The following is a 25,095-nucleotide window of genomic DNA, read 5'->3' as shown; positions in this document are numbered from 1 at the left end:
AAGCACCTCAGCTGTCTCATTTGTGAGGTCCCTTGGGCCTCTAGATCTAGGAACCTATTATGGGTTATCTGCTCAGTGCTGAGCATAGAAACCCAGTACAGATAAGAGGAGGGGCCCCCTGCCCTCATGGAGCTTATCGGGCTGATGAGGCAGAAACACAAGAAAGCCAGTTTCCCCACCTGTAAGACGAAGGAGTGGAGGGAAGGAGGGGTTGGCCTGGCTGAGCTTCTGCTCTAGGGCCTAGAGCTATATGCCCTGAAGGCCACAAGGCCAGGGACTTTCTTTCTTTCTTTTTTTCTCTCTTTCTTTCTTTCTCTTTGGAAGCATGCACTATATTTTATTCTATTTGTATCCCAGTGTCTAAATAAATAGAGGTAGCTGCTGTGTAGTGGATAAAGAGCTGTCCATGAATTCAGGAAGGATTGGGTTAAAGTCTTCCTGTTGATACATGTTGATTTGATGATCCTGGGCAAATCTCTAAACCTTTCAGTACTCCAGGAAGCTCTCTTATAAAGTTTCTGGTCTTCCTTAGCTGTGGGACTTCTTCAACACATGTGATCCAGGTAACAGTGAAATCTCAGGTCCATACTCGTAATCCTCATGAGCACCCATGTGAACTTTATTTTTAAATGCCTGTTCCTTTGAGAAAAGTAAAACAGGGGTAATAAAATCTGGCAAAAAAAAAATTCATCTAGAAAAATGTGGGCAGAAAATGAAATTACAGTACAGCAGGATCTACATATCCTACATCTGCAGATTCTCCCCCCTTCTCCATTTTAGAAAGAATTCTACAACATGCAATCAATATTATGCTACCTCTAATTACATCATTAAGCTGAATGACAATCACATTCTCTTTTCATTTTGAGTCTTTTGGTATATTTAACATGGTGATTACTATAATTAATTTTTTACAGGAAATAAATTAGGACTCTGATTGTAGATTCTGGACTATTTTTCTAAGAAACGAATCGTTTCCTCAGCAGAGTCAAGAGTTCAAGTCAAAAAAAATTCAGTCAAAAACTCTCTGCCCCGCCCCCTCTGGCTCCGCCCCTGACTCGACCCCGCCCCACCTTCGCCTTTCCCGCCCTCACACAACAACCTGCCCCAGCTCCGACCTTCCCAGCCCCACCCCCGACTCAACCCGACTCTTACCCAAGGCCGCCCTCACGTTTCTGCTCCGCCCCCCGGCTTCCGCCTGGTCCTCCTCAGCCCCGCCCCCTGGCCCCTCCCCCTCGGCTCCGCGGCCGCGGCCCCGTACCCCGCGGCCTCTGCATATTCTGCGGCTGCTCGTTTCCCAGGCTTTCGGACCGCGCTCCCCCGGCCTGTGGAGGGAGGGCGACGGGACGGCCGGGAGGATCGGGCCCGGGCCTGCCCGCCCGCCATGGAGGGAGAGGAATCCGTTTCCTGCGACTACCAGCCGGCCAGCCCGCCCCGGGACGCCTGCACCTACAGCAGCTGCTACTGGTAAGGGGCCCGAGGCCGGCCTCAGCCCCGCCCCCGCCCCGGGCCGGCCTGGGTCTGCCGTAGCCGCTTTCCCTGAGCCCTACCCTGCGCGGCCCTGGACCCGGGCACCCCTCCGCTTCTCTCCCGCTCGGGCCCGGGCCTGGCTTCTAGACCCTAGAGCAGAAGCTCAACCAGGCCAACCCCCCTCCCCTCCGCCCCTTCGTCTTACAGGTGGGGAAACTGAGGCCTGGCGGGGTTTGGGGCAGTGACCTAGCCTGGGCAAGCCCTTTCACCCCCTTTAGGTCTCGATTTTCATTTTCATCTCATTCAGTAAAGTGAGGGGGGACTCGATCGATCCCTAAGTGGCCGAGGTGACTTTGGTAATGAATGACCAAGTCAGTATTTGAATCCAGGTCTTTTGACTCCAGAGCTCTTGTGGTTTTCTCTGCTGGCGATGACAGTAACTCCTCCTTTCAGGGTAGAGAGAGTCGAGCCGGGAAAGACACTGTTTTATGACAAGACCTTATCATAAATAGAATATGCGATTTGTTCCTTTTTTTGATGAGGGAGAGGGGGCAGTTGGTGAAGCACTGAAAATACTTAGAATAAATAGTACAGGAGTACCTTCGTAGTGGGAAATGAGTATGAAAAATTAGGACGACCTTAGTAGCTGATCCAGCCCTAAAACTATATTCAGGAAGACAAGGATTTCAGCCCATTCACCGACTCTTACTGGTTTAGGCAACTGACCTCTCTAACTTCAGTTATTCCATGTCTGAAATGGATAATAATCATACTAAGGCTATTGGGAGCACCGTATTTTCTAAATCTTAAAACACTGTAGGAATGTGAACCATTATAATTTGCAATGATAGTTCAAATTTCTGTAGTGCTTGAAGGGTACAGAACACTTCAACATATATTATTTCACTTTTTCCTCAAAATTCTGTGAGGGAAGGGTTATGGTGTATTATTCTGTCATAAGTAGTGAAGCAGAGCCGTAAACCCAAGTATTCTTCCTCTGTTTTTTGAGTGCTGCTTAATCTTCATAATGTAGGTGTTTGGACTAGATATTTGTGCCACATTTTTTAGTTATATCCCCAGGAGCCTAGTTCAGGGTCTCATACACATAGGTGCTGAATAAATGTTTGTTGAATTGAATTTCTTAATGTTCCTTTCAGCTCTGAGATTCTGTGATGTAATCATGATTTTGCTATTTACTGTTTTCCCATTTAAAACCAGAAAACAGATTAAAATGCATATTCTAGTGCTTTCTATTTAAACATTTGCCCCAAGTCAGTGTAGGTAAATTTGGTCTAATACTGGGAGTAAAATAATCAAAATTAGATATCTGCAGGCAGAAGTATAAAGAGTGTTCATTTTTAAAAATAATAAATAAAGTTTACATCAGGCTTTAAGGTTTGCAAAGTGCATTTACTTGGTAATTCATTTGAGCCTCACAACTTTGTTAGGTCTTACAGGTAATATCAACCCCATTTTGTAAATGAGAAAACTGAAGCTTAGCTAAACTTAATGATTTGCCCATAGTCTACAACTAATAGGTATTAGAAGTGGCGTTTGAATTGAAGTTTCTTTGCCTCTAAGTCTAAAACTCTGGCTACTATACCATATTACCTCTCTTTCTTTTAGAAATAATTGATAGGGTTTGTTATTTCTGAAAATCTTAGGGTATAGGCTTTGAGAATCTGGAATTTAGAATCAGGAAAGACCTGGGTTTAAGTCTCACCCTTATATATACTCATATATAAGTCTCACACTTATATATACAGGTATGTCAAATCAGCTTCAGATCATTAGTTACCTTATCTGTAAAATGAGGATAATATTACCTACTTCCCATGGAGTTGTGAGGATCAAATGAGATAATGTATCTAAGAATGTTTTGTAAACCTTAAAACAGCATATGTACAAATGTTAGCAAACTTTTTAGTTGCTTATATGATAAAGTTGGATTATGTTGTGCTTAGAGAAAATATAAGTTGTGTCACTAAGTAGCTTTGGGATCTGGGACACATACATCCCTTTACCTACTTGGGCCTTAGTTTTTTCATCCATAAAATGAAGGGCTTAGATTGAATTATTTTTTAGGTGCTTTTCTAGTTCTAACAGTAACTTTCCAGTTCTAATCTATACTGATTTAGTTTCCTAGGGCCTTAAAGCTTTGGACTCTGAACTGACAGAAATTTAATAATTTTTGCCTTTTTCCTATCTTTTTAGTAAAGGTATCACGGAATGATTTGGGGAGATAACCTTAGGAATATGTGTACCTGGGGGTGCTTCTATATGTTTTGCTTAGTCATGGGAAAGCAATAGGACCACAGATATCACCATGGCTTAAGAAATTGAAAGACTGTATTTTATATGCATTGGTTACAGTTTCTAATGCCATTCACATTATTCATTTTTACATGTTATTTTCAGTCTTAGGCATAGCTGCCTACAAGCTACAGAAATAAATTAACCTACTTGGTATGTGTCAGAGTTGGTGTGGCTGTATTTGAGGTCACAATTTTAGGTAGCTCTTAAGATAGGAGAGACATGAGCAGAACTCTAAAGACTTCAGTCGGTGTCTGTAGCTGTTAAGGACTAGAGCTATCAATACATATTCAGTGGTGAAGAGATCACAGAATGTTTAGAGATCTGTTTGTTGATAAATTTATAACTGGATGATAATATGGTCATTTTATTTTCCTGTTTAATAGGAAGAAATAGCATGTTCCTTTAATTTTATGAAATAAAAATGTTAAAAACCAAATGTTTTTATTTCAGTGAAGAAAATATCTGGAAGCTTTGTGAATATATAAAAAACCATGATCAATATCCTTTAGAAGAATGTTATGCAGTCTTCATATCTAATGAGAGAAGGATGGTAAGTTGTTAACTAGTAGCAGGGAAGGTATGCAAACTTTAGGACTGTATTTTATAATAAAAGCCTATCTTATATGTGAGGGGCTTAGATGGTATAGTAGATGGAGGACTGGACTTGAAGTCTGGAAGACCCAAGTTAATATCCTACTTCAAATGCTTACTAGCTGTGTGACCCTAGGAGAGTCACTTAATCTCTATTAGCCTCATTTTTTTTTTTCATCTGTAAAATGGGGATAATGATAGCCTCCTGGGGTTTTTGTGAGGACTGAATTAGATAATGTATAAAGCTCTTTGCAAACTTTACTATACTGTACAAATGTTAGCGATTATTTTATTGTAACTATTGTTTTAAGTTGTGTAATTGGATGAACATTACAAATGCATTGTTAAGGTAAAATGTGCATGATTTTGTCTTGGCCCTATCTGTAAGTGAAAGTTACCTGTAATGGGCTCCTTCTATAATTTTAAATGTTCTTTCTTTTAGCATAGTTTTAGTTTGCTCATTAAGGTAATAATATTGAATTGTAGAAAGGTTACTGGACTTTAAGCCAAAAAATTTTGGATTTGAGTTTTATCTCTGTTACTTAACTCTCACTAGCTATATGACCATGGGCAAGTCATGTAACATCTTTGAATTTCAGTTTCTTCATTTGTAAAAGGGAAATTAATAATATTTTCATTATCTACCTCACAAGATTTTTATGAGAGAACACTTTAAAATTCTGTAGTGCTATGTAAATATCAACTCCTATCATTATTATTATTATTATTTAAAAGTTAATTAGAGTTCTTGGAATTCATGTACCTCTTATTGATTATGTATTCTTAGAGAAATTGGAAGTAAAACTAGCCTTAAAGAAAAACATGTTATGGAATCATAGGATTTCAGAGTTGGAACAGAACTCAGGCCTTCTAGTTAAACTGTTACCTGAATTAGAATTTCCTTTATAACATAGTTATGAAGTGGTCATTCAGCCTTTGCTTGACGATTTGTATTAAAGGGGAACCTACTACCTCTTAAGGGAGCCCATTTTACTTTTGGACAGCTCTAATTGTTAGGAAGCTTTTCCTTAAGTCAAGCCTGAATCTATCTCTCCACAATTTCCATCCATTACTGCTAGTTTTGTTTTCTGGGACAAAAGTATCTACTACTTTATATCTGATTAATTGTATATTAGCTTTTATACTGATATGAAAGATTAAGTGAAAATTCAGCTGAACTGAAAAAACCTGTATTTGTAGATCCCAATCTGGAAGCAGCAGGCCAGACCTGGAGATGGACCTATCATTTGGGTAAGACAATCCATAAATGATTTCTGGATGGTATTTACTTTGTTGATAAAAGATAAATGATGATGACAATAAAGGTAAGGCTAAAATAAAACTTTATAACTTAAAGGATTCATGATTTTGTTAGTGTGGTCGCATCTACTGACACTATCAGAACTAATAATATACATTATTAGGATTAATCTTCTTGAGAGTAAGGGTGGGTTTCTTTTTTGTATTTGTATTCCAAATGCCTAGCACACAGTGCCTTGCACATAATAGCCACTTGATGAATGCCTGTTGATTGATTGAAATAAATTCCAACTTTTCGATGCCTTAGTATATAGTCTTTGTGACTTATGGCTGAAAAATTTATTATCATGCAGCTAAGAAAGGAAGTGGAGGCACTGATTATAGATGACTTTCTCGTAGAGTTTGACCATGAAAGAGAGGAGAGATATGGGATGATAGCTAGAGGAGATTAATGGATCAAGTGAGGGTATTTTTAGGATGAAGGAGTCATAGAAGTGTTTGTAGGTAGCAGGAGAGCAGCTATAGGCAGTAAGAGACTGAAAATGCATGAGGGGGGATAACCAAGGAAACAGTCTGTTGGAGCAGTTGGGGAGGAATGAGATCACTTGTGCGTAACGAAGGGTAAGCTTTGTCAAGGAGAAGGGCCATCTCTTCACATGAGGCAGGGTGAAGGAGGAGGTATTGGGTATGATGTTTAAAAAATTTGAGAGACAGTTTCTGAGTAATTAATCATTTTATTAATAATACTAGCATATTATCAATAAAAGGAATGGTCGTTTGGCCCCTTCTCTTGAACCAAAGAGGAGTCGTGGTGGGCTCACAGTTTATATGCCCTTGGAAGAGTGGGTGTTACTGAGGGTGGCAGTCAAATCTGATTAGTTAACAGTGAGAGAATGAATATTATAACGAGAGGTGGGCTTATTCCAATGAGGGTCTTGTGACACTGAGCTCCCAAATCTTGGTCAAAGAGATTTATCAATTTCCATATCATCATCTGACAAGAAGGAGAATTCACAATTTCCTAGACCTGTCTGAGTAAACACAATGTGTAGGAATCCACCTGTTTGCCTAAACTTAGAATTTCTTTACTGTTTTTGATTAGAACTTAGCTTTCCTGGCTGAGTAAGTCTTTGCCCAAGATTTCCCCTACTGATTGATTTCTGGAAGAGGAAGTAGAAAAAGGGAAAAACGTGGGTCCTAATTCAGTACTTAGCTATTGATATATGAAAGAAATAATCATTTCTCTCATGGGGGACTACTTCTGAATGATGTGAGATGAGGAAGTAATTTTCTCCTTACTTTCTCTTTCCCCATGTATCCAATCTGTTGCCAAAACTTACTGTATCTTCTTCTACAACATCTCCACATCTCTTTTCTCTCACAGCTGTCGGTTTAGTTCAGGCCATCATGATCTTTTATTTAGATTATTGCTATGGCCTCCTAATTGGTTTCTCAGTCTCAGATTTCTCATTTCTCTAGCCCATCTACACTCTGCTACATTAAATGTAGGTTTGATCATATGAACCCCCTTCCTTACTCTTTAGCTTTTAAAGCCCTATACAACCTGGGCTCAATCTATTTTTCAAGCCTCAATGCACATCACTTCTCCTGAACTTTAATAACCAGCAAAACTGTACCCCACATACACTATGTGCCTTTGTATTGGCTATTTCACAAGCTTGGAATTCACTTTTCTTTACCTCTGCTTTAGAGGCCCTCTCTTCCTTTAAGACAGTTCAGGTACCATTTTCTACCTTTTAACTCTTTAAATACTCTTAGAAGACATTAAATTGTTTCTTCTCCCTCTGTTAGAATGTTAGCACTACATATAACTCCTTCCAAGTGCTCAAATCAATTTGTCTTTCCTGGTTTTTCTGAATGTTTTTGTTTGTTTTTCAAATTTCCTACTCAGCAGTTTTCAGAGGAAGAAATTAAAGTTTTCTATAGTTATATGGAAAAATGCTCTAAATCACTATTGACTAGAGAAATGCAAATCAAAACGACTCTGAGAAACCTTTCCTGAGCTGCCAGCTGCTAACATCCTCATTCCCAGGAATATCACAGCCAAAATTCAGAATTTCCACATCAGAGAAAAAGTACTGCAAGCATCTAGGAAGAAGCAGTTCAAGTACCAAGGAACTACAAATAGGATGGTATAAGACTTGGCTAGTTCTATAAATGAGAGGAGATACTAGAATGCCATATTCCAAAAGGCAAAAGAAAAGGAGAGCAAATAGTATGCTTCCATCTGCATTTAGACTCCATAGTTCTTTAGGATGTGGATAGAATTTTCCATCGTGAGTCTTTTGGAGTTGTTTCAGATCCTTGCATTGCTGAGAAAAGCTGAGTCTGTCCAAGTCAGTCATCGTACAGTGTGACTGTTACTGTGTACAGTGTTCTCCAGGTTCTGCTTACTTCATTCAGCATCAGTTCATACAAGTCTTTCCAGGTTTTTCTGAAGTCTGCCTTGCTCATCATTTCTTACAGCATAATAGTATTCCATTACATTCATATACCACAACTTGTTCAGCCATTCCCCAGTTGATGGGCATCCCCTCAATTTCCAATTCTTTGACACCACAGAGTTGCTATAAATATTTTTGTACATATGGGTCCTTTTCCCATTTTTATGATCTCTTTGGGATACAGACCTAGAAGTGCTATTGCTGAATCAAAGGGTATGTACACTTTTATAGCCCTTTGGGCATAGTTCCAAATTGCTCTCCAAAATGGTTGGATCAGGTCACAGCTCTACCAGCAATGCATCAGTGTTCCAGTTTTCCCACATCTTCTCCAACATTTATCATTTTCCTGTTTTGTCATGTCATTTTGTTTTTGGTGTTTTGTTTTTTTTTTGTGAGGCAATCAGGGTTAAGTGACTTGCCCAGGATCACACAGCTAGTAAGTGTCAAGTGTCTAAGGCCGGATTTGAACTCAGGTCCTCCCAACTCCAAGGCCAGAGCTCTATATACTGCACCACCTAGCTGCCCCCAGTTTTGTCATGTTAGCCAATCTGATAGGTGTGATGTGGTACCTCAGAGTTGTTTTGATTTGCATTTCCCTAATTAGTGGTGATTTAGAGCATTTTTTCATATGACTGTAGAAAGTTTTAATTTCTTACTCCAAAAAGTGCTGAGTAGGAACTTTGAGAAACAAACAAAAACATTCAGAGAAACCAAGAAAGATAAATTTATTTGAGCCCTTGGAAGGAGCTATATGTAGTGCTAACATTCTAATAGAGGGAGAAGAAACAAATTAATGTCTTCTAAGAATATTTAAAGAGTTTTAAAAAAAAGCAAAATAGTAGGTGTACTGGTTCTGTTCTTTAGGTTAGAAGAGGGGAAAGAGAAGAGAGGGTAAATGGAATGCACAAGTGTAGAAGGGAGAAAAGAACTTAGTACTATAGGATATATAAATATTGAAGATGGGCGTTGGGGTATCAGAAGAACCTCACTCTTCTCTGAAATGAACAAAGAAGGATTGAACATACATAGACATACACTGTTCAGTGTAGAAATACACCAAACTCAGCAGGGAAACAAGCAGAACTTGGAGGTGGAGGCAGGAGAGTGAACGCATTAAGTAGGAACATAATACTGAGAAAGGAATAGTCACAAGCAAAACAAATTTCCTGATCCTAAAGGGGGAGACTGAAAAGGGAAAAAGAAACAAACAAAAATAAATAGAAGCAAATAGCTGGAATCTAACGTAGTACTTTAGATGGCCTTTTTAGACAACCGTGGAATGGTTGAACAAATTCTTCTCTATGAATGTAATGAAATATTATTACATTGTAAAAAAATGATAAGAGATTATTCCAGAGAATGCTGGGAATTATGAACTGATACATTGTGAAATGAGCAGAACCAGAACAATTTGTACAAGCACAGCAATATTGTAAATAAACAAAACTTTGAAAGACTCAAGAGCTCTGATGAGTTCAATGATAAACCATGTTTCTAGATGACCTGTGATGAAGCATGTCGTTAACTACCTCCTGACATAGGTGACAGACACAAGAAGTAGTCATGTGTTTTTGGACATAGTTACTTCTCAGTCTTAGTTGTATCCTATGTAAAAGTGGATAATCGTCCTTGCACTAACTACTACTGTACAGGGTTGTTGTGAGGAAAATGCTTTGAAACCTGGTCTTACTTATATTGTCTCGTTCCCTCTATTACCATGGAGGTAAAAGAATCTGCTAATTACTGGGATGATTCATGCTCTAGAGTGCTTAGCTGTGATCATGATTTTGTGGTAAAGATTATATATCTGTACTTCCCTCCTGCCCTTACCAACACCTGGATTCTTAAATAGGCCATTAGAAAAAAATGAAAATTACATGGTGGAAAGATGAGCAGCTGCACAAATTTATATGGGAAAATAGTTGAATTTGTAAAATTTATTTTATGTGTTGTTACTCTTACAAATGTTAAATCTATGTTTGTTAAAAGGGAAGAATCCAAAGCCCTTTCCACTTGACTTCTTTCAGTCCATAGCGTGTGATAGCTTAAAATGTTCCCCGAGATAATTCATCATTAGTTTCTACCATAGATTACCGTAAGATTACTTAATTATGGTTGGTTTTTTTCCTCATCTCAATAATAAGTTAAAATGTAAATATAACAGGTGACAGCAATGCTATAATTATTTTATTCTCAAGTCATCAGTCTCCTTAACTTTTAAATGACTATTCTAAAAAACATATTTTTTTGCACTTTATAGTATTTCATTTTTTTCCCAATTACATGTAAAGATAGTTTTCAGCATTTATTTTTGTAAGATTTTGAGTTCCAAATTTTTCTCCCTTCTTCCCTTCCCTCCCCTTTCCCCAAGACAGCGAGCAATAGGTTATACATGTACAGTCATGTTAAGTATATTTCCACATTAGTCATGTTGTGAAAGAAGAATCAGAACAAAAGGGAAAAACCACGAGAAAGAAAAACCAAAAAACCAAACAAAACAAAAAAAAGTGAAAATAGTATGCTTTGATTTGCATTTAGACTCCATAGGTCTTTCTCTGGATGTGGATAGCAAAAAAAAAAAAAAATAATACTTTCTGTGTTAAGTATATCTCTGTTAGTGATATAGTAGAATGAGTATTGGATGTCAAGTCCAGAGACTGGTCCAAGTTCTGGCTCTACCATTTATTATCTGAGTGGCCTTGGATGGATGGTTTCATTTAAATTCTTTGTATTTTGGAGATAATAATACTTGTACTACCTATCTCAGTGTTGTTGTGAGGAAAGGGTTTTTTAAACCATAAAAGGACCTGGAAATTATAAAATGACATAGTTAACTCAGGCTTTTACTCCTAGGATTACCATGTTGTTTTGCTTCATGTTTCAAGTGGAGGACAGAGTTTCATTTATGATCTTGATACTGTGTTGCCATTTCCATGTCCCTTTGACACTTATGTAGAAGATGCCTTTAAGTCTGATGATGATATTGACCCACAATTTCGAAGGTAAGCAAGTGAATGGTGATTTGTGTGCTATCTGAAGTGGGAACCTAACAGCTGATTCACTTTTATTTTATTTATCTTGCCACATATGCAGCTATTGCCAATGATTCATTTACCTCATACTCATTTACATTACTGTGGAGCTGGCATTTGGGATTGATTCAAAAGCATTATGTACCAATGGGGACCTTTTTCTGGCTAGGGGAACTCCTGATATAGTCTCACTGTTTCACCACCCCAAAGGAGTGAGAGGGAGCAGGGCCAGCTCCTTTATCACTGAAAATTGTCTCACATGCCACCTTTTGAAATGCATGCCAAATTTTACTTATGCAATATATATACAACCTGTTAGACAACTGTCTCTGATACAAGTACTTGATTTAATTTTAGAAAATTTAGAGTGATTCGAGCGGACTTGTATTTGAAGAACTTTGCATCTGACCGATCTCACATGAAAGATTCCAGTGGAAATTGGAGAGAGCCTCCTCCTCCTTATCCCTGCATTCAAACTGGAGGTAGACTACTACTACTTTGTATTTGTGTGGTGCTAGTATCAGTTATTTCAGTTTACTTTACAAACAGCTTTTTTTCCTCTCTAAAGATTATTATTGATCTTATAAAAATTTTGCGAAGTGAGGGGTGGCAGGTGCTAGTATTTTTGGTATATTTATTAGGTAGGGAAATGAGCACAGAGAGATTAAATGACCTAATCTCTTTTTCACAGTTTATTTTATTGATCACTATTTTACCTGCCCACCCTATATTTGGAAAATAGTGAGTGAAAAATTAGTCTAGTGGGCAAAGGAGATTATGGAAGAGGAAAGACAGATTTATGATGGTTGGAGGTAACTAAAATATTAATTCGACTGCCACTAGGTGAATGGACTTCCCGAAAATTGTCATCAAGTGATTAAAAATTAATCATCATATAAATTAAATATAGTAAAAAGCAGGCTATAATGGATTTCTATATTATATCATCTTCCCTTCCTCAAGCAACCTCTCCTGCCAATTTCTTTGTTTCTGTTGAAAGTGCCCTCATCCTGCCAGTTACCGAGATTTGAAACCTCAGCATGCCCTTTGACTCTTTTCCCTCACTCCCTATATTCAATCAGGTGCCAAGTTCTGTTGAAGAAATGAAAAAAATTTTTTAAGCCCTAGGGAACCCAGGAACAGAGTCCAGGCTTGTGGTGGGAGAGAGATGAGGTTGATAGCTGGAGTGTAGGCAGGATGGCAAGGATTTGGCTAGGAATGGCATGTAGGGTGGTTTCAGGTAAGAAAAGGCAAAAACTAATCTCTCAGAGAGGATGGACTTGGTAGAGACCAGGGTTATGGAGGGAGGGAAATGAGGATGATACTTGGATCACAGGCAAAATAGCATAGGATGAGAAGGAAAAAACCTTTTTATCCCTTCTGGAAAAAATAGATCTATTAATAAAATGTTGCCGCTCTTAAATAGCAGCACTTACCCTCTTTGAGTCTCCCCATAGGATAGCAATAATAATATCTATCCTATTTCACAGGATTTTTGTGAGAACAGTGCTTTGTATACTAACGTATGGTGTGAATGTGAGCTATTATTTTTAATTGTGTAGCTCTGTACTGGCACAGTTAAAGAATGTGATGGATTACTGTGACATGGATGAAGGAGACTTAGAAGTTCAGAGGATTCTGGAATAATTTTAAAAGTCAGTGTGGATCTTTATAAAATAAAAAATATACACATATTACTATTGGCTTCTTTTACATGGGCTGAAGTGTTCATTTTAGTACTATGTAAGAGATAGTAATGTTTATGTGAATAGTCTACTCAGAACGTAGACTTGTGACCACATGTGTCATGTTGTTCCTGCACCACCTGCTGACTCATCTGTGAAATGTTGGCTCACAGCTTTTTACTTTTGGATCTTACGACCTATATATAACTCCTCTGAGATATTAACATTGACCTGTATTCTTTGCTTTTGATGTGTTTTGAGTTTGCAAATAAGAAAACTTCTGTCATCTTTGGAATTTTTAATAACTAAAAGGTTTCTCTTTCTAAATTGTTTGATTTATGACTTTTAAAGGTGTGTAGTGGGGTCACTTAGTCGTTTGGGGAGATAAGGCTAGTCATTTGGGGAGATAAGGCAGAGACACAGCAAAATTAAAAGCTGGTTTTGAGATGTAATGGCTACCTTTGTAACAATCAAATTTTAATGAGAAGCTTTCTTATGGTAGATATAGGCATTACTGATTTTAAAGGCTGCTTTATTATATGAGTAAGTGAAAATGGACATGTGTGAGGGATTCATGACTAATTAGTTATTCTTTGTTAGATAAGTTAAGTGGTTTTCTTTCAATTTTATTAATTTCTCCTTTGATTTTCAGGATTTCCAATTTTGTGTTTAACTGGGGGTTTTTAACTTGTTCTTTTTCTAGTTTTTTTAGTTGTATGCCTTTCATTGATCTGCCCTTTCTCTATTTTATTAATGTAAGCATTTAGAGAGATAAATCTTCCCCTAAGTACTGCTTTGGCTGCATCCCATAAATTTTGGTATGTTGTCTCATTGTTGTCATTCTCTCTAATGAAATTATTGATTATTTCTATGATATTTGTTCTTTGACCTCACTCATTCTTTAGGATTAGATTATTTAATTTCCAATTAATTTGTAATCTATTTTTCTATGACCCTTTATTGAATGTAATTTTTATTACATTAGGATCTGAAAAGGATGCATTTAATATTTCTGCTTTTCTGTATTTGATTATGAGGTTTTTATGGTCTATGCATGGTCAGTTTTTGCGTAGGTATCATGTACAACTGAGAAAAATATTCCTTTCTATTCTCATTCCGTTTTCTTCAGAGGTCTATCATATTTAACTTTTCTAAAATTCCATTCACTTCCTTCTTGTTTATTTTTTGGTTAGATTTATCAAGTTCTCAGAGGGGAGGGTTGAGGTCCCCACTAGCATAGTTTTATTGTCTATTTCCTCCTGTAACTCATTTAGTTTCTTGGATGCTATACCATGGTGCATATATGTTTAGTGTTGCCATTACTGTGTCTGCGGTAACTTTAGCAGGATGTAGTTTCCTTCCTTATCTCTTTTCGCTTTTGCTTTGAGATCAGGATTGCTGCCCCTGCTTTTTTTACTTCAGCTGAAGCATAAGAGGTTCTACTCTCCACCCTTAGTTTTGCTCTGTGTATTTCTCTGCTTCAGATGTGTTTCCTGTAAACACCATGCTGCAGGATCTAGTTTTTGATCCACTCTGCTCTCTGCTTCCGGTTTATGGGAGAGTTCACCCTATTCACATTCACAGTTATGATTACCAACTGTGTATTTCTTTCTGTCCTTTCATCCTGTCCCTCTTCACAAGTGTTTTGCTTCTGACCACTTCCTCCCACAGTCTGCTCTTTCTATCAGTGCCTCCTCCCCTTATTCTTATCTCCCCTCCCCTCCTGCTTCCCTGTAGGGTAGGATAGAGTTCTGTACCCAAATGAGCATGTATGTTATTCCCTCTTTGAGCCAATTCTGGTAAGAGTTAGGTTCAAGCATTGCCCACCATCCCCACCCCCTCATCTTTCCCTTCACTGTAATAGCTTTTTTTTTTTTTAGGCAGTTGGGATTAAGTGACTTGCCCAGGGTCACAGTGCTAGTGTCAAGTGTTTGGTCTGAGGCTGGATTTGAACTCGGGTCCTCCTGACTTAAGGGCCGGTGCTTTATCCATTGTACCACCTAGCTGCCCCCACTGTAATAGCTCTTTCACACCTCTAAATGTGAGATAATTTATTCTATTCTACCTCTCCCTTCCCTCTTCTCCCACTGCAATCCTCTTTCTCACTGCTTAATTTTTTTGTCTGTCATTCTATCATAGTCAATTTATACCTGTATTCTCTATGTATAGTCCTAACTGCCCTAATAATGATAAAGTTCTAAAGAATTAAAAGTATTATCTTCCTGTGTAGGAATGTAAACAATTTAGCGTTATTGAATCCTTTATGTTTTCTCTTCCCTGTTTACTTTTTTGTACTTCTCTCGAGTCTTATATTTGGAAATCAGATTTTTCTGTTCAGCTCTGGTCTTTTCATCAGGGATGCTTGAAACTCCCTTTTCATTGAAGGTCTATTTTTTCCCCCTGAAGGATTATACACAGTTTTGCTGGGTAGGTGATTTTTGGTTGTAATTCTAGCTCCTTTGCCTTCTGGAATCTCATATTCCAAACCCTTCTTTAATGTAGAAACTGCTAAATCCTGTGTAACCTTGACTGTGGCTCCATGGTATTTGGATTGTTTCTTTTTGGCTGCTTGTAATATTTTCTCCTTGAACTGGGAGCTCTGGAATTTGGCTGTAATACCCTTGGGAGTTTTCGTTTTGGGACCTCTTTCAGGAGGTCTTGGGTGGATTCCTTCAATTTCTATTTTACTCTATTTCTAGGATATTAGGGCAGATTTCTTTGATAATTTCTTGAAAGGTGCTGTCCATGCTCTTTTTTTGATCAGGGCTTTCAGATACTCCAATAATTTTAAAATTCTTTCTCCTGGATCTATTTTCTAGGTTACTTGTTTTTCCAATGAGATATTTTACATTTTTTCTATTTTTTCATTCTTTTTATTTTGTTTTGTTGTTTCTTGATGTCTCATGGAGTAATTAGCTTCCACTTGCCCAATTCTAATTTTTAAGGAATTATTTTCTTCATTAAGCTTTTGTATCTAATTTTCCTTTTGGCCAATTCTACTTTTTAAGGAGTTTTCTTCAGTGAATTTTTGTGCATCTTTTTCTATTTTTTTTGTGCCTCCTGTGGACTCTTTTTTCATGATTTTTTTGTATCACTCTCATTTCATTTTCCAGTTTTTTTCCTACCTGTCTTATTTGCTTTTTAAATTCCTTTTTGAACTCTTCTAGGAATTCTTTTTGGGCCTGAGACCAATTCACATTTTTTCTTTGAGGCTTTGCATATGGCAGTTTGATATTGTTGTCCTCTTCTGAGTTTGTATTTTAATCTTCCCTCTCACCATAGTAATTTTTTATGATTAGGTTAATTTTTTATTTTTTGCTCATTTTTTCCAGCCTAATTCATGACTTTTATGTTAAAGTTGGGCTCTGCTCCTGTGTTGGAAGGGGCATTGTCCCAAACAAGAAGCAAAAGCCTTGCTTTTGGGTTGTGCTGGGGCTTTGGGGCCTGGCTGGACACTGCCTGAACTAGACTGTACCACCCTTTTGCCCCAGTGAGACAGTCCTTTCCTGCTAACCTTCTAAATTGTTTTGGACTAGAAAATTATTTCATCCCATCCTTTTCTTGATTCTGCCTCTCCAGAATTTGTTTGGAGTTGTCATTTTATAGTTGTTTGGCAGTGAATTTGGGAAAGTTCAGGTGAGTTTCTGCCTTGTTCCATCATCTTGGCTTCACCCCAGTAGCATATCAGAGGAGTGAAGAAGCATGTACTACAAATAATGTAGAAGTAGAATTGACAGGAGAAAGCAACAGATTGGATATGAGAGGTGAGAGAGAAGAAGGAGTCCAAGGTAATACTTAGGTTGTGAGCCTGGGTACCAGGGAAGTTAGTTGATGGCAATTATAGGAAAACTAGGAAGTGGGGAGGATCTTGGGGGGAAAGATAATGAGTTCAGTTTTAGAAATATCCAGTTTAAGATAATAATAATAAATAAAAACATTTATTTAGTGCTTACTATATGCCAGAAACTGTTAAGCACTCTCTAACTATTATCTCATTTAATCCTCATAACAACTCTAGGAGATAGGTGCAGTTATTATCCCCATTTTACAAATTATGAAACTGAGGCAAACAGGTTAAATTAGTTGCCCAAGGTCACACAGATAGTAAATATCTCAGGCCAGATTTGAACTCAGCTCTTCCTGATTCTAGGACTGGTGGTATATTTATTGAGCTCCCTAGCTTCATTAGGACATTCAATTTGAGAAGTAAAATAGGCAGTTGGAGATGCAAGACTAGAGGTCTTTTGAGAGTTTAGGGCTGGATAACACTTGCCATCCATAGTGTAGAAGAAATATTTCATGTAGAATTAGTTTTGAAAAGCAGGTGATAATTTTTTGTAGAATTTTTTTTCCAGATTACCCCCCCTCATATTTTGCAACAAAATGTAAAAAATGACTATTTTCATTACATAGATCTGAGAATTTTCCAACACAGTGATTCATTTTTAAAAATTATTTTTCTTTATTTCATCAAATATTTCTCAATTACATGTAAAAAAATTAACCATCATTTTTTAAAATTTTGAGTTCAAAATTCTCTCCCTCCCTTCTCCCCCTCCCTGCTGCTTGAGAAGGCAAACCATTTTATTTTGATTATATATATGAGGTCATGCAAAACATTTCCATATTAGGCATGTTGCAAAAGACACAAACAAAATAATAAAAATACAGAAAGTAAAAAAAAGTATGCTTCAGTCTGAGTTCATCACTTCTCTCTGTGGAGGTGCATAATAGCATCATGGGTCCTTTGGAATTATCTTGGATCATTGTCTTGATCAGAGTAGCTAAGTCTTTCACAGTTGATCATCCTTACAATGTTGCTGTTAACTGCAGCTCGGTGATTCTTGCCCTTTTTTGTTATGGCAGTCTGGTGAAGCCTCTGGACCCTTTTTCCTAATAATTTTTTTAAATGCATAAAACAAAATACATAGGCTTACAAAGGAAAATAGGTATATTGAAACTATATTGAAATACAGTTATCAAAATATTTTTTAAAAAAGCTTCCTGACCCCAGTTCAAAGCATGAAAAATGTACCAAGAAGAAAAAGTAAGTTTTGTTTCTCTGATGTTTATAAAGATCATAATATAGAGTTGGTCATTATATAATAGTATCTCTTTGTATGTATATTTATAGTATTTCTACATACTATATGTATTCATGTACATGAATAAGGTACTGCTTTGGAAAAAGAACTGAACTATGAGTTAGGTAGTCTGGATTCTAGTTCTTTCTATGTCATTCACATCTCTAGTTCTGTGTCTGTAGGAAAATATAGACAATAGGCTCTCCAAGGGGCTTCTCAACTCTAAAATTTCATGAAATTCTACCCTTCTGTGAAATGATTTACTGTATGTTTTCCTGTTTAAAATAGACATGCTTCTAGCTCTTTGAATTATTATGTTGTGATTAAATGAAAATTATTTTTCTCACTGAAATTCTTTCTGTGTATTCTCTTAGCTTCAAAAATGAACCTGAATGATTTTATCAGTATGAATCCTGAGGTTGGATGGGGAGCTATATACACACTATCTGACTTTGTACATCGATTTGGCAGTAAGAACTGATTTCAGCATATGGACATGGAAAATGGAATAATTCTGGGACACATATTTGCTTTTCCTTTTGCATGATGTGAATACCAACACCCTCCAGGTTTGTAAATAGTTTACAATGAGATTGGCAGAGAATTAGGTTTTTCTACTTTGCTTAATAAAATTGAAATTTGAGTACATACATGTAAAAAATTGAATAAAAATATTTTTGTATGTCAAGAGTTTGTGTGGTTGTTGTAATGAATAATTTCTAAGTCATTCCTGTGAATTTTTTGTTGTGCTTAAGCAAATCTTGTCTTTTTTAAGGTTAAAAGTTTTGATAGATATTTGATGTTAGTTGTTCATGCTTATTTGTGAATATGTTCAGCCACACTTTTCCCCACTCTTTTCACCCAACTCCTCTCAGTACCTTCCCCCATTAAGCTTTTTGAGGGCAAGGATCATGTTTTATACCATTTTGTAATCTCATCACAGTGAATTACACATAGTAAGAGTTAATAAACCTCTGTTGATTTATATGATGTAACTATGCATGAAAGGGGAGGGATGCTGTAGAAAGAAAATAAATTATAGACTTGTAGATTGGAAGAGAATTTAAATGTCATCTAGTCTAATCCCCTCATTATGTACTGAAGCAACCCATTCCATTTTTGAACAGCTTTAATTGTTAGGAAGTTATTTGTATTGACCTGAAAGTAGGGATATATCAGTAAGAATATATCCCTACTGAGTCATGGTCTTTTCAGAGTTGCAGTATTCCCTAGCATTAACCTAAAAGTATTATATGGACTCTTAGGGCCTGTAATGACTTCCTGGAGGTTGGTTTAGTATTGAAACACCAATTTTGATAAAGAACAAAGGATACTTAAATTGGCACGAAACATGAGAACTTATTTGAGTTTTGCTCATGAACTTTCTATCATAAGGATGATTGATCCCTTTCAACATCTGTGTTCTCTTTAGATATTGGATCAGTTATTGCTGATTTAAATAGTGTAGCTATGGTGTAGTCACTCCACTTCCACTGTAGTGGAAAGAATATTAGATTTTGAATTCTAGCCCTGGATTTGCTATTAACTAGTTTGAGGACTTTTGATAAGTCTGGGCCTGAATTGTAGCATCTGTAAAATGAGGAGGTTGATCTAGGTGACCTCTTGGATCCAGTCTTGTCTAACCTTTACATATCCCAGCACCTACAACAGTTTCTGACACAAAGTAGGCAATTAATAAATGCTTGTTGATTGATATTTGTGTAACATCTTGAAGCTTATAAAGTATTTTCACAGGTGTCTTATTTGATAATTCTGCAAAATAATAAAAATGTTAATACCCCCATTTTATGGATGAGGAATTTGAAGCTTAGAGAAGGCAGGTGATTGCAGATAACACAAAGCTGGAAGAGATAGCTAACACAGATGATGACAGGCTGCAAAAAATATCTCAGGAGCCAAAATGTTGGGCCAAATATTATAAGATGAAATTTAATAGCGTTACAAGTAAAGTCTAAAATTTGGGTTCAGTATATTGACCTAAAAAGCAGAAAGTGGTGAGCCGTATATAGAGAGCAATTTTTCAGAAAAAGATCTGGAGATTTTAATGGAGAGCAAATTCAGTATGAGATAACAATATGATATGGCAGCCACAAAAGCAAGAGGGTTATAAGAACTAGGAGATAATTATCCCATTGCTCTTCAGTACTTCTGGAGCAATGTGTTAAGTCTTTGCACCATAGTTTAGGAAGGACATAGATAAGCTGGAGAGGGGAGGAGAGCCAGGATGGTGAAGGTCCTCAAGTTCATGCCATTATGATGGTTGGTAGAAGGAACTAGAGATAATTAGCCCGTATCCTTAGGGGAGACATATTTGTTTTCAAGTACTCAAAGGGTTGTCATATGGAAGACTTGTATTATTTGCTCCAGAGTCTTGAACTAAGAGTGTGGTTGGAGTTGCAAAGGAACAAATTTAACTTAATGTTGAGAAAAACTTCCAACAGCTATCTAGAAATGGAATGAGCTGTCTTAGAAGGTAGATGGGGTAGACCAAACTGTTAATAAGTTTCCTTCCAGCTCAAATTCTGGGATTCTGGGATTGGCACAGAGTTGTTTAAAGAATAGGGAGCAGGGCCCAGGACTGGGGGTGTTCTAACTCGTTCTTTTACTGTGCTGTACTGCCTCTTAGGCTGATTGGAGTGCTGTTCATTGTGCTATACAATGGCTCAGAATGTTCTTTTGGGCCTAAAGCAGTTAGAAAACTTAATTTTTATGGTTTATAAAATATGTGGGCCCAGTTTCTTAGATAAATCAGGAAGAGCTTGAGAAAGCAAATTCAATTTTGCTAAGAGATACTCAGCTGTCTTTACATTGTTCTACACTTTTAACACTTGATGACTGATGATCCAGGTCTGTATTTTTGGAGTTAATGGATTTTAAGAGTATTTCATTTTGACTATTATTATTAATATATTTCTGTAATAATATTTATTTATTAAGTATACTTATTAATTGCCTACTTTGTGTAGGGTGCATTAGTAACTAACATTTATGTAGCGCTTAAAAGTTGCAAGTCACTTTTTATATATTATATCACTTGAACCTCACAAATAGGTACTAGAAGTATTATTATCTCCATTTTACAGATGGGGAAACAAAGACTCAGAAATGTTAATTGTCTTGCCCATGGTTGCACAACTGGTAACATGTCAGAGGTTGGGTTTGAACTCAGGTATTCCTGCTTTCAGGTCCAGCATTATCCATTAATTACCTCACTGTCTGTATAAAGCGTGGTTGAAAATAAAGAAAGGAGGGATTATAAAGCAGCATCATAGAAACAAACACTTTCTACACAAATTATGTCATAGGGTGACTAAGTGTAGCCTTATATCTGAATTGAAGTTTTTTGTTCTTTTTTTTTTGGCAGTCACATTAGCAATACTCCAGTCTGTCATATGCCTGTGTGTGTCTAGTAGACAAAGCTGACTGGTACATTCACATGGGTTTTTACCCTGTCCTGTGGTCTTCCTCCTGCAATTGACAAATGTTTGAAAAGGAAGAATCAGACTTGCTGATTTCAAATTAGGATATTGTACCAGTTACAGCATTAATTTAAGTTAGCGATGCAGGTGGTTTTACTCTAGGCAAAATCTTTCTGAAGGGCAGCTTGTCCTTGTGAATAGGAGTATTGGACTCTCAGAGTTAGGAGACTGGAGATCAAATCTTTCCCCATAAACTTAAAGAGTTCTGTGACCATGAGCAAATTATTTCATTTTTCTGAGTCACAGTACCTACATCTGTAAAATGGGGATAATACTTGAACTACTGACCTCATATGATCATTGTGTAGAAAGCATCTTGTAAAACATTATCATACACTGTAAATGTGAAGGTTTGTTTTTTTTTTTAAACAAAATCCTGCTGCCTCTACCCTGAAAGAGTGTGTTTTGATTGCTACCCCTCTATGCTTTCTCATCCTATGTGGTTTTTAAAATTAAATTCAGCTAACTTTTGTTAAGGGCCTATTATGTGCAAGGGATTATGCTGGGTGTTGGGGATACAAAGACAAAAATGAAAGTCTATGCCTTTAAGGAGTTTACGTTTTTTACTTGGATTGGTAGAGAGCTTCTACATACTGAAGGCCTGAAAAATAGGGCACTCCGCCAGTATACAAAATAGCTCTGGAAAAGACTTGGGACTCTACATAGGAAATAAATTACAACTATCTTTTGCCATTAGGGGATTCCCAATAGTCAGATTCTCTGGTGACTAGGAAGACAGAAGCAGTTAGGGAAGAAGTCTTGGAAAGAACCTGTTGACCTGTTGTAGATGGACAATTGATGCAACGTATCACATTTATGTCTTTGTATAAATTCTTCATAGAATATCCACCCAACTTGCTAGAGGCCTTTGGTTCTTTATATATTTTGTGGTTGCTGGGGTTGCTTTTAGGCTGCTCATCTGTTATTCCTTACTCTCATTGCCATGACTGGTTCACCTTTCTTCTTGTCCTACATGTCATAGATGTTGCCTTTTACATAATTTCTCACATTGGCAGTATTAGCTGTTTACATCTGGCATCCATATTTCTGTTTCCTTTGAGTTATCTACAGTTTTGGTTCTTGTGGTGTTTCATGGTATGTAGCAAAATAGCATCCCTGGGAGAATATTGGTGGTAAAAGATGGGCTTTGGTAGCAAGGAGTCATTTTCTTGGGATCATTAAGCATGCTGTGTATTTCCTCTCCTTCAGTTCAATCCTTGGCTCAGCTCATTTTTCATACATACATACGTACATACATACATACATACATATATAATATGTAAGAGACTGACAGTGGGCACGTTATAATCTGAACAATGTGTTCATCTTATTTTTGATTGTGCTTATTGAAGAAGCTTTGTAATATGCTAGAACTTGATGAAATTAGTACAATATCATCTGTGAAAAGGAATTTTTGAAGAGCCTTGCCATCTGTAGAGAATATTTCCTTTATTTGGCCTGTGTATCTTGTATGTACCTGTTTACATATTATCTCCTCCATTATAATGTAAGCTCCTTGAAGGCAGGGACTGTTTTTGTGTTTTTGCCTTTTTTTTTTTTTTAATATTCCCCAGCCTTAGCATAGTGTCTTGCATATAGTAAATGTTTAATAAATACTTGTCAATTAATTGCTTAATTACATTCTTTCTAAACTGTGGTCTCTAGAATTGAACATAGTGCTATAGTGTGGTCTGATCAGGACAGAGTGTAACAGTACTGGCGGCTTTTATCTTTTAGCCTCTGAGACATTCTCTAGCCTTTCCCAAGGAACTTAGTACCTGGCTCACAGTCTTCTCTACTCCAGATCCTATCCTTATGCTTTGTCATGTCAATTTCCTTGTTAATGTCCCCTCAAATAACCTCACTTTACAGTTTATCAGGTTCCTCAACTCCTAGGGTCCACCACTATCCTACACCTCAGCCACACAAGAGGATCATATCTTTAATCTCATCATCATTATTCATAAGTATTCTACCTTCACAGTCTCTTAACTCTGAGAGACTCTATCTGACCATAACCTGCTGTCAGTTCAACTTTCCTGGTGTCCCTCTACAACCATTATCTGTCCTCACCACAGCTTTGTCGTTGCACTCCTTTTTCCTTTCCCAGCCATCACGTTTCCTCCTTTCCTCCTTTCCACCTTTCCCTCACTTTCCTCCTTTCAAAATCTTTAACTTCTAGTTACCTAGTTCAGCTTTACACTGTATTCTGTTCTTGAGTACATTGGCTCCTTCATCTTACTCTTTTCCAGACTCTAACCCTGGCTTACTCTCACCATATGCTTTTTGCGTGTCTGCTTTACCACTGGAGGAAGACATGCTTGCTGACTGGTTCCACTAATAATTTGTTATATTATTTCATCTGGGCCTTTACTGCTTCACACCAATCCTTTTATTCCTCCCTGATAAATTCTCTTTTGCAGACTACCCAGCAGCTGGCTCAAACCTTTTTTCTTCTCAAAATACCTCCTCACTACATCTGGGGAGTGGGTCTTGTTTTAAACATCTGCGAAAATGGAAACCACCCATCATTTACTCTTTCCTCCACAATTTCTTACTTCATCATACTCCATCCTCTCCTCATTTTCTCTAGTCTCTGAGAATGAGGTGGCTTTTCCTTGACATTTCTAACTCCTCTATTTGTGCCGTTGATCCCATCCCCTCCAGTATCCTCCAAGAATTTGTCCTCTCCTAATTTTCAACTTCTCCTTATCCCTGGCTCTTTTTTTTTTCTTTTGCTGCATACCAATGTGCCTATACCTGCCCCTCCTATCCTTAAAAAAATTATCACTTGACCCTACCATTCCCTTCAGCTATCTTTCTGTATCTCCTCTTCTTGTGACCATTAAAAAGCTGTCTATACTCACTGCTTGGTACATAGTAAGCTCTTAATACACATTCATTGACTGACAGTGACTGACTTCCTCACCTTCAACTCATTTCTCAACCTCTAACAAGCTGGTTTCTGTCATTACTTCTCAACTAAAACCGCTCTCTCCAGAGTTACTAATGATCCCTTTATTGCCAGATCTGCCTAAGAGAAGATTTCTTCTTAGGCCTTAACTTTCTTTACCTATCTACAGCATTTGACACTAATGATTACTCTTTTCTTTTCAGATGCTGTCCTCCCTGTGTTTTTATGACATTGTTTTGTTATTCTTTTCTTATCTGTTAGTCCATTTCTACTATGTCTTTTGTGAGTTCACCCTTCATGACTTGCCAGGGAATCGTGGGCATAACCTCAGGCTCTGTTCTGGACTGTCTTCACTAGATAGAAGAGATAACTGTTTGTTATCTCCCAGGCATTCAACTCTCTACAGATATCCAGTGCTCTTGTTTCTTCTGAGTTCCATTCTTGCGTTTCCAACTGTTTTCTTAGTATTTCAACCTAAATTTTCCATACACATTTTAAAGTCAAACATTCAAAATAGAATTAATTATATTTCCCTTTAGACCTTGCTATTCTTCTGACTTTCCTATTTCTGTTGAGGATACCACCATTCTTCTAGTCACCTATATTTACAACTTTTGAGTCATCTTTGAAACTTTACTTTCTGTCACTCCAGCTCTCACCCTGCCCTCCACTCCCATCCAATTAGTTGACAAATATTATTGGTTCTTCTTCCTCAACATCTTTTATATATGTATCCTTATAACTACTTATAGCACAACCACCCTAGAACAGGCCTCTC

The 25,095-nt window shown here is 37.3% G+C and overlaps 1 protein-coding gene across 1 annotated transcript; it reads left to right on the top strand.

The window, feature by feature from the left end:
• The first annotated feature begins 1,323 nt into the window (after positions 1 to 1,323).
• WDYHV1 (WDYHV motif containing 1) lies at positions 1,324 to 18,593 on the top strand. Its single transcript, XM_027854050.1, has 6 exons — positions 1,324 to 1,467; positions 4,237 to 4,336; positions 5,578 to 5,628; positions 10,956 to 11,104; positions 11,492 to 11,616; positions 18,278 to 18,593. Exons 1-6 carry the CDS (start codon positions 1,385 to 1,387, stop codon positions 18,382 to 18,384), a joined length of 615 nt encoding a protein of 204 aa, XP_027709851.1. The 5' UTR covers positions 1,324 to 1,384; the 3' UTR covers positions 18,385 to 18,593.
• Positions 18,594 to 25,095: the final 6,502 nt, after the last annotated feature.

The sequence above is a fragment of the Vombatus ursinus genome, unplaced genomic scaffold (assembly GCF_900497805.2).
Source record: "Vombatus ursinus unplaced genomic scaffold, bare-nosed wombat genome assembly UNPS02010284.1, whole genome shotgun sequence".
NCBI lineage: Eukaryota > Metazoa > Chordata > Mammalia > Diprotodontia > Vombatidae > Vombatus > Vombatus ursinus.
The sequence above is the reverse complement of the archived record's forward strand: the minus strand, read 5'-3'. Positions and strand labels throughout refer to the sequence as shown.